This window comes from Microtus ochrogaster, unplaced genomic scaffold (assembly GCF_000317375.1).
Source record: "Microtus ochrogaster isolate Prairie Vole_2 unplaced genomic scaffold, MicOch1.0 UNK22, whole genome shotgun sequence".
NCBI classification, from domain to species: Eukaryota; Metazoa; Chordata; class Mammalia; order Rodentia; family Cricetidae; genus Microtus; species Microtus ochrogaster.
The window spans coordinates 70,488-80,790 of NW_004949120.1; the positions used below are offsets into that span (position 1 = coordinate 70,488).

The following is a 10,303-nucleotide window of genomic DNA, read 5'->3' on the forward strand; positions in this document are numbered from 1 at the left end:
AGAGCTAGTTCCAGGACAGGCTCCAAAACCACAGAGAAACCCTGTCTCAAAAAACAAACAAACAAACAAACAAACAAACAAAAAAAACTGGTTAAGGCGGCCTATTTAAATGAAGCTTAACTTTGACTTTGTCCTTGTCATAAATTTAGCAATTGTTACCTAAGATTAAGGGTTAAAGACCCATTTTTAGAAATACACCAAGCAAGCGGACTGCAGAACCAATCAGTAAACCTCACGGAGCTTTGCTCAGCTTTTTATTTCCAAATCGTCCTCGAGTTAAGCACGCTTCTGGGCCAGAGCATCAGAAAACTCTTAGGGGTGGGAGGTGTCCGAGGGAGCCACGCCCACCACGCCTTTGGAAGCGCGAACGCCGATTCCGGGCTCGGTAGCCAATGCCCTCTGCGCTCAGCCTAGCAACTGCGGGCCAGTTAGCGGAGGGCTATCGTTTGCACCGCACCGTCTCTTCCAGCCAAAAGGAAACGTCCCTCGCCCCGCCCCCTTCATGCTCGGAGGCGGGGACTCAGGCTTCACTTCCGGCCGCTGCGTGTGTTGTCATAGCAACCATTTTACGTTAACTGGCTTGCAGTGTCTAAGCTGGGGCCTGGCGACTGCGGGGGCCGTGCTGCCTGCGTTCTCCGTCCGCTTCCTGTGGCCGAAAGGCTCTAGCGGGCCGGGGGAGTCTGGCCTAGGCATCCGCGTCGCCCGGTGTGGGCGGGATGGCTGCGGAAGAAGAGGACGAGGTGGAATGGGTGGTGGAGAGCATCGCGGGGTTCCTGCGGGGTCCGGATTGGTCCATCCCCATCTTGGACTTTGTGGAGCAGAAATGCGAAGGTAAAAATCAGACCCTGAACAAGCCAAATATCACTCGTTGTCTCTGCCCGCCGGGGCCTAGGGTTAGTTTTGTTGAAGGAATTGCTTTCGCCTCTTCCCGGGGTGGGATGGGGGTTCCTTTGCCGACCTGAAAGAGGGCACCAAGACCTGCCACCCATTCCGGCCTGAGCGCCTATCCTGAACTTTAATACCGTGTTCGTCCCGCCTCTTCATCCTGCACGTTCCTAAGTAGACTAGGTAACCAGCATCTTCCCCAGTTACTTGGGAGAAGCGTCGTTTTCTCTCGAGTTCCTTTGGACTCCTGGATGTCTCCCTGTGGGCTCAGTCTACGAAGTGAAAACTATTCACTCTGGCCCTTTCATCTGCAAAGAAAGTCATGCGATTTCCCCAGCAGGACCAAAAGCAGGTGATGGGGAGAAGACCTTTTCTAACAATCGAGGCATGCAGACGTGCAATACATTCAGAGGATCAGCATCCCCGCATTCTGGTCGCTTCATACCCGGATTCATATCGTAAAGACAAAGCGAAGTCTATTCATAGAAAAGGACAGCAAACGACATCACACCCAGCCTTTATTTACCTTGGCAGTACTTGGAGGGTAGCACTATTCATCAGTCCACTGAACTTGTGTCGTAGTTAGTGGGATTAGACTTGTTTGTAAGGCTCAGTGCGGTGGAGCTGGGGTGAGTACAAGCTGCAGGGAAACACAGCCAAGGCGATGTTTTTTATGCTTTTCCAGGATGAGTTGGCCAGTCGGAAAGGTAATGGGCTCCCAGGCATTCGCAGTATCTGAGTACATCTGGATTCAGCTCACAGAGGGTTCTTATCCTGCATTGTCTTGCAGGGCTTCTTTTGATCCTGAGAGTCCATGGATCTAGTCAAGAAAGATTGTTGTTTGACCACTGAACCTTTTATTTTATTCTGTTAAAACCCAAGCACCAATTCAGTGTGTTTGCAGGTAACTTTTAAGGAGGCTCAAATAGCAAAGTAGTTTACCTGTATCCCTCTGAAGAGTTTAAAATACTGTTAGAAGATTGGTGAAGCCTGGGAGAAGCCTGACCTCCTTGAGAAGAGACTATTTCATCCATTGATTTCATTTAGCCACTGAGACTAAATGCTGAATGGAAAGAGGGCGGGGCATGTCCTCTCGCCACAGGTGTCAAGAGCCTGGGCATCTCCCTCGTCACAGCTAATGGCACATTTTTACAGAGAAGCAAAGCTCGGGCTTACAACCATGCCACAGTGATGTGGCTTCAGAACTGTCTGACCTGAAAGAGTTTAAGTAGCCATTTGTATTGAATGTATGTACAGTGTCACCCAGAACTGTCTGACCTGAAAGAGTTTAAGTAACATTTGTATTGAATGTATGTACAGTGTCACCCAGAACTGTCTGACCTGAAAGAGTTTAAGTAACATTTGTATTGAATGTATGTACAGTGTCACCCAGAACTGTCTGACCTGAAAGAGTTTAAGTAACATTTGTATTGAATGTATGTACAGTGTCACCCAGAACGGGTGCAGAGTAAAGAAGAGTAACGTCGAGAACACGAGGGAAAACTGTCAATGTGCTGTTTTCTACTTCAGATAATTTAAAGATTAGACAGCTTTGTGGTATCAACATTTCCATATATATTGAGTTATGTTGGAACAGAAACTGGGGACAGAAACCCTCTGTTTGAGAAGTTTATAGTCCACCAAGAGAAGACACACCTGTAAGTGGCGAGTGCAGGCATATACATGTGAGAAAGAAAGGGGCTGGGGAGATGGCTTGTGAGCCTGACCCCACAGCCCAGTGGATGGAAGGAAGAACAGGCTCCTGCAAGTCCATTTGTAAGGTTTTTATATTTATACTTAATGAAATAATTTGTTTTTTTACACTGTTTTATTCTCTTATAAATTTAGTTTTTGATGATGAAGAAGAAAGCAAATTGACCTATACAGAAATTCATCAAGAGTACAAAGAGCTAGTGAGTATTTTTCCCACTGATTTTTGTTTTGTTTTGTTTGAGATGGGGGGTGTCTCACTATGCAGCCTTGCTTGGCCTGGAACTCACTATGTAAACCAGTCTGGCCTTGATCTCGCAGAGATTTATGTGTCTCTGCCTCCTCAGTGTTGGGACTAAAGGTGTGTGCCACAGTGGCTGGCTTTTTTCACTGATCTTTAAGAGGCATTTTATAATTCTTAATCTTTTTAAATTAAAAAAAGTGCTTTTTAAAATTGAAGTTATTTAAAATTGTTTTTTTAAAGATTTATTTAGTTTATATGTATGGGTGTTTCGCCTGCATGCATGTGCACCGTATATGTGTCTGTATCCACAGAGGTCAAGTGGGGGCACTGGGTTCCTTGTAACTGGAGTTATGGATGATTGTGAACCCCCGTGTGGGTGCTGGGAATGGGAACTGGTCTGGACATCAGCAGCTGCTCCTAGCTGCCAAACCCCTCTGCAGCCTCCCCTGCAGCTCTTCAGCCTCACAGTTCATCCTGCTCCGGCTGCGTTAACCATGTTCTTGGGCTCATAATTTCCAGTGATTTTGCATTTTTCTGTCTTAGACTCTAAGTGATGATTTATTGTAGCAATAAGATCTCTCATTTGTAAATTGAATTCCCATTTAGCCTGTGCCTCTAGGCAAGGTTTGTGCTTCCCTTACTTAAAGTTGTCTTAGGATTTTTTTTTACATTTTTTAATTGTTTTTATTGAGCTATACATTTTTCTCACTCCACTACTCTTCTCCCCTCTCCCCTTCCACGGTTCCCCTACTCCCCATGCTCCGAGTATTTTAAAGAAGGCTGTGGGTAGAGGAGCTGCACCATGTTCACCATCATAACTCGGCCTACCTCCAGTAGAGGAAGTTAAACCCCATGTGATTCCTGGCAAGAAAACCCCACTTTTGCTGTTAGTTTACTGGTGAAAGACATTATTACTTCATGTCTTATATAATAGTGTTTATGTTAATTACAAAGAGCATTCTAGGCAGTCAGAATGCCATTTAGATTTTTCCTATGTAAATGATAAGAGTTAAACCTTTCCCGTTTAGGTTGAAAAGCTGTTAGAAAGTTACCTGAAAGAAATAGGAATTAATGAAGATCAGTTTCAAGAAGCATGCACTTCCCCTCTGGCAAAGACACACACATCACAGGTATTAATTCTTGTCTTACGCTGCTCTTGTTTTCCCAGGACTTTTGTTAAATTTAGTGTGTTTGATTGTGGGGGTGTAAGAGTTGTGATATGAGACACTGTGTGTGGTGAAAACATTCACAGAATGTATGGGTGTTTCATCTGCATGCATGTGTACCATATATGTGTCTGTACCCACAGAGGTCAAGGGGGGGCACCAGGTTCCTTGTAACTGGAGTTATTTAAAAAGAACCGTATGTGTTCTTTTTAAACTACCTTAAATAATTTGCACTGATGGAATTAGAAATAAGCATCCTGCTCTCAGAGTGGTTAAGATGACAGAATTTATCTGGGTTTGGTTTTGTTTCTATAGGATGCTGTAATTTGTAGTTGCCTTTATTGTTTCTATTTGCAACAAATGCAGTTTCCAGTTTTGGGGACTTCTTATGAAACTATTTTTGTTTATGTTTTTGAGTGTTTTACCTACATGTATGTGTATATGCTTGGTACCTATGAAGATCAGAAGAGGGCTTGGATCTCCCTGGAGGTGGAGTTAGGGCTGGCTGTGAGCTGCCATGTGGGTGCTGGGAGTAAGGCTGGGTCCTCTGCAGGAGCTGCAAGTGCTCTTAACTGCTGAACCATCTCTGTAACGTTCATGGGACTGGTTTTGTTGTCTTTTAGTTCTGCACTACTGGGCTGAGTGGCTAATAGGTACATATAGTAACGCTTATTGAAAGTTCTCGTGAATTGATACACTTTAAAAAGTTGTTTTTATTTTATTTATTTTGAGACAGGGATTTGCTGTGTAACCAAGCCAGCCTCAAACTCACTATGTAGCTTGGATTGCTTCCTGTTTTGCCCTCCCAGGTTCTGAGATTACAAGGGTGAACCACCTTGCTCAATTCCCTAATTGATGTTTTAGACATATGCTTGGTGTTACTCTCTTTATCTTCTTGGTAACATTTAGCTTCCACCTATCGATGAGGAGAGGAAAGCAGAGGAAGAGCACACAGCTGCTCCCGGGTCTGCAGCTCCGTCAGTAGGGGAGCAAGATTTCCAGCGCAGGCAGTCTCCCTGGAAGCCCTTGCTCGAGGCTCAGCACGGGGCTAGCCCTCTTACTGAGATGGTGATCTTAAGAGCTCACGTTGGCCTCTACTAAATACTCGTATTTGGTTAGCAAGGTCAGAAGAGGGCACTGGATTCACTGGAACTGGACTTACAAATGGTTATATGGGTGCTTGGAATTGAATATGGGTACTCTTAACTGCTGAACCATTTCTCTAGTCCCAGAGACAAATTTCTATACCATAATATATTTAAAATAAGAATGTTTTATGTAATTGATAGTTATTATTTAATTGGTAGTTCCAAGTCACACATAAAATGGCCTATTTTACTAATCTCTATAATCTTAGACTCCATGAAATACTATAAAAATGTTACTGCTATTTTTATTGATGCCAGGGATTAAATAATATCCAGGGCCACAGAGCTACTGGTGCCTATAGTCATAATGGAGGTTGGCTTTTGCTATTGAGATTCTCTTCTTCTCTAATATGCGATGTTTCTGAAACCTTTGTTTTAAGAACTAATGTATAGATGTATGTGGACACTCCTCTTATAAAGATTATAGCTTATTATGTCTGAAACAGGGCTCAGGAATATGCTTTATTTATTTTTAATTAATTTTGTTTTTTTAAGATTTATTTATTTATTGTATATACACTGCCTGCATGTATTCCTGCAGGCCAGAAGAGGGCACCAGATCTCATTACAGATGGTTGTGAACCACCATGTGGTTGCTGGGAATTGAACTCAGTATCTCTGGAAGAGCAGCCAATGCTCTTAACCTCTGAGCCATCTCTCCAGCCCCCAGGAATATGCTTTATTACCAGGTTTTTTTTTTTTTATTAAGAGGGGTCAAAGATCACAATTACAAGTTCAATCTCTAGCTTGCTGCTGGAAAATTTATTTGCCACATTGATCTCAATAGCAGTGCCCATAGCTGGTGTTATGGGCCCACGCCTGTAAACCCCAATACTGTGTCTCAGGAAGCTTACAATTGAGTTTGAGGCCAGTAGGCTGCAGAGTGAGACCCTGTCTCAAAGCCAAAAATAAAACAGAATAGCAGTATCATTCTAAAGGTTTGCCCGTGAGGATTGTACTTGGTGTCACTAATAGGCCAGGAAGCCCCATGACTATTGTGTGGTGTCCTAACCCCCAAAGGGTTCAGACACAAGCTGCCCACATCACTTTCAGTCCACAGCTCGCAGCTAATGTTTGCCATTCCCTCCCTGAGATCCCTGGTCCCCCAGACAGAATTAAAAGAGTACTGTATCGTTTTCTTTATAGCACACTCATTGTAGATGTCACCCAGAACTGCTCTTGCCTTTCCTTTTGATGCTGCACCTCTAGAAGGTGAGCTGATTTGTGGGGGAAGGGCTTATCTCTTCCTAGTGGAATTCTTCGGTGAAGGCTCTGGTCATGGTGTTCTTTGTGAGAATATTGTCTTTGCCTTCTAGTGAAGAGCACCATCTGTGTTATCTCTGCATGGTTTAGTGTGGCCAACTTTTCCCCTGATCTCAGGTGGAGCTGAAAAGTAAATTCTGGTAAAGTAAGACCTGAGTGTTTCCTTTGGTTTCCATGCATTTCAAATCTTTTTTCTGCTTATTAATTAGAAACTTTTTCTTCTTGGCTAAATGTAACATTGCTAATAGTTAAGGAAAGAGTTGTGTATGTACTCTTAATGGTAGATAACTTTATTATTATTAAAGGTTTGTTTTTATTTTATGCATAAGGATGTTTTGCCTGTATGTATGTTTGTGTCCCACATATATGCCTGGTGCCCTCAGAGGCCAGAAGAAGGTGTCAGATCCCCTAAGACTGGAGTTGTGAGCCACCTTGTGGGTGCTGGGAATTGAGCGTGGCTCCTCTGCGAGGACCGCCCTTGAGCCGCTGCTCCAGCCCCACTTGAGTCTTCCTTTAGTACCTGTAATACTCCCATTTTCTTGTCATTTAGTTTAACTTGGTACAATTTTTTTCTTCTAAGACAGGATTTTTCTGTGTCACTCTGACTGTCCTGGAACTCACTCTCTGGATGTGACTGGCCTCAAACTCAGAGATCCTCCTGCCTCTGCCTCCTGAGTGCTGGGACTAAAGGTGTGTGCCACCACCACCTGGTGTAACTTGATAGTTTCTTTAAGGGATAATTTTGCAGTTCCGGAATAGTTATTAAACCCCAAATAAATTTCAGGAGATAGGATGTAAACCAAATAGATATTATGTGGGCTGAAAAACAAACCTAGATAGCGAAGCGATAACTTAGAAAAATAAACCAGACCGCTGTGTTGTTTTCCATTTTGTTTTTGGGAAAGGAGACAGCCCGTCTGACCCCTGGAGGCCTGGGAGTTGAGTGAGTTAGTCTGAGAACCCTAATTTAAAGGCTTTAAAAATCTTGGCAGGGTATAGCTATATAGCCTGCATTCCCAATACTTGGGAGGCCAAGGCAGGAGAGTTAGGAGTTGGAGGCCAGCTGGGGCTACGTCGTGAGAGTTCACTTGAGTCGCCTGGCCAGGATACTGATGCAGCGTCCCTGAACTAATGGGCTGCTTCTCAGTGCAAATGATGAGAGGAACATGGGGCAAATAGTTTAACCTGCAGACTTCCTCCCACAGGCCATTTTGCAGCCCGTGTTGGCAGCAGAGGACTTCACTATCTTTAAAGCAATGATGGTCCAGAAGAACATTGAGATGCAGCTTCAAGCCATCCGGATAATCCAGGAGAGGAATGGTAAAGTGTTGAAGTTAGAACCTGAGTACTAACTGGAGGCTTTTGGAGGCTTGATCATTTTTTTTTTAAATCATCTTAAACAGTATTACCTTTTATGCATTTATTTCACATTTGAAAGTCTTTGGCTAAAGTAAAAGATTTAAGGATGTAAATTCAAAATTTGGCGTGTGACATTTCAATGAAAGAAGATAGGAATTTAATGATGCTTTAGTTTATTTGAGGCTTGCCTTTCTGTCAGGCCATTGTGTTAATTAAGTTTAGTGTTTTGAGTGACTGGTTGAGAACACAGGGGGACTCCTTTGTCCTCTGACTTTTTTAAAATTTTTTTGAGATAGGCTTTCTTTGTATAATAGCCCTATCTGTCCTGGAACTAGCTATGTAGACCAGGCTGGCCTCGAACTCATAGAGATCTGCCTGCCTCTGCCTCCCAATTACTGGGATTAAAGACATGCTCCACCTCCCGTCTGGCCCTGCTTGTCACTCTTTCCTGGCTTGTCGCTTAGTAGGAAATGGTTTTCAGGCTCCAGGAAGCTCTAGAGTCAACTGGCAGGCTCCAGTTTGGCCCCAGTGGGTCTGGGGTGGGACCTGATCCTCCCTGTCTTCAATAGGTTCCCAGCTGTTGCTGGAGCTGCTGGTCCTGGGCTACAGGGACCAGCATCTGACTAGTTTGGCAGCAGACTTACCCTTTGGTTGTTTTGTGATGGGATGGGAGCTGTTTGCCCTCAAGGGTGTAGAATGTGCAATGAATGGGGCTTGTTTTTATTTTGAGGGGAGGGGCATATGTGCCAGGTCACGTATTTGAGGATCAGAAGACAGCTTTCAGGACGGAGCCTATGAACCAAACGTGGGCCATCAGCATGGGCAGCAAGCACCTTTACTAACTGAGCCCTCACATCAGCCCAAGTAGCGCTTCTGTTATGAGACAAATATCAGAATGTTGTAGATCTTGTGCTGACTGTGAGGTGAGCCTTCCTCTTTAGACAGCCGCTAGTGTAACTGTGCTCTGAAGTTAGGCTGCTTTTCCCAGTGGGTCACAGCGTTGTCGTCTGCAGGTAAGACAGAACAGCACCTTGACCCTGAAGCAGGAGATACAGTCGAGTTCCTGTGAAGTAGATAAAATTGGAAGAGTCTCTTTTTTGTTCTTCTACTGTGCTTTGTTCTGAAAAGTCTTCTCTTCTTGATATTCCTGGAACTCGCTTTAATGTGGCCTGGGGGATAATTGCTTTATATTTGTAAAACTTGTTGTGAGAGGGCAAATTTGTTAAAATAGTGAATTTGACTAGCGGACTCTAGTTTTCACGTTGCCATGTAAGGAAACTCGATGTTTATAAAAAGGGAACAATTATTTCTTTTTATTTATTTATTTATTTATTAAAGATTTCTGCCTCCTCCCCGCCACCGCCTCCCATTTCCCTCCCCCTCCCCCCGATCAAGTTCCCCTCCCTCGTCAGCCCAAAGAGCAATCAGGGTAGGAAGTCCAAGGACCACCCACCTCCATCCAGGTCTAGTAAGGTGAACATCCAAACTGCCTAGGCTCCCAGAAAGCCAGTACGTGCAGTAGGATAAAAAACCCATTGCCTGCCATTGTTCTTGAGTTCTCAGTTTTGTTTTGTTTTTTTTTTTGTTTTTTGTTTTTGTTTTTTTTGTTTTTTTTTTGTTTTTTCAAGACAGGGTTTCTCCGTAGCTTTTGGTTCCTATCCTGGAACTAGCTCTTGTAAGATTAGGTTGGCCTCGAACTCACAGAGATACGCCTGCCTCTGCCTCCCGAGTGCTGGGATTAAAGGTGTGCGCCACCACCGCCCAGCGGGAACAATTATTTCTGCAGCTATACATAGGCTGTCTGCTCCAGATAGCCAGTAAGAGAGCCCCAGTGAAAATGGCAGGCATAGTTAGATGTCATAATTTCTGTCTTGTCAGTCGGGGCTCCTGCTGCTGAGAGGAAACACCACAACCAAAGCGGCGTGGGGAGGAGAGAGAGGGTTTATACTTCTGCGTCATAGTCCGTCACTGAAGAAGTCAGGACGGGAACTCAAGCAGGCCAGAAACCTGGAGGCAGAAGCTGATGCAGAGGCCATGGAGGGTGCTGCTTACTGACTTGTTCATCATGATTTGCTCAGCCTGCTTTCTAGAACCCAGGACCAGCAGCCCAGGGATGGCACCACCCACAATGGGCTGGGCCCTCCCCCATCAATCAATTAAGAAAATGTCCTACAGCTGGACCTTAAGGAGGCATTGTCTCAACCGAGATTCCTTCTTTCAGAAAACTCTAGCTTGTGTCAAGTTAATATAAAACTATCTAGCACAGTATCCCTGATCAAGATGTCCAGAGGGAGCCAGGTGGTGGTGGTGCACGCCTTTAATCCCAGTACTTGGGATGCAGAGGTAGGCAGATCTCTGTGAGTTTGAGGCCAGCCTGGTCTACAAAGTGAGTTCCAAGACAGGCTCCAAGGCTACACAAAGAAACCCTGCCTCATGGGTTTTTTATCCTACTGCACGTGCTGGCTTTGGGGGGGCCTGGGCGGTTTGGATGCTCAACTTACTAAACCTGGATGGAGGTGGGCGGTCCT

The 10,303-nt window shown here is 44.6% G+C and overlaps 1 protein-coding gene across 4 annotated transcripts in view; it reads left to right on the forward strand.

The window, feature by feature from the left end:
- The first annotated feature begins 540 nt into the window (after positions 1 to 540).
- Cfap36 (cilia and flagella associated protein 36) overlaps positions 541 to 10,303 on the forward strand; it is a 22,572-nt gene continuing 12,809 nt past the window's right edge. For 2 of the 4 annotated variants that reach the window (XM_013353996.2, XM_005367718.3), the window contains exons 1-4: positions 542 to 831; positions 2,734 to 2,798; positions 3,868 to 3,969; positions 7,622 to 7,736. In XM_013353996.2, the coding sequence (XP_013209450.1) occupies positions 717 to 831; positions 2,734 to 2,798; positions 3,868 to 3,969; positions 7,622 to 7,736 (397 nt within the window). In that variant the 5' untranslated portion in view covers positions 542 to 716. Of the gene's footprint in view, positions 832 to 2,733; positions 2,799 to 3,867; positions 3,970 to 7,621; positions 7,737 to 10,303 lie in introns of all 4 variants that reach the window. The other 2 variants (XM_013353997.2, XM_005367717.3) reach the window with 2 other exon arrangements.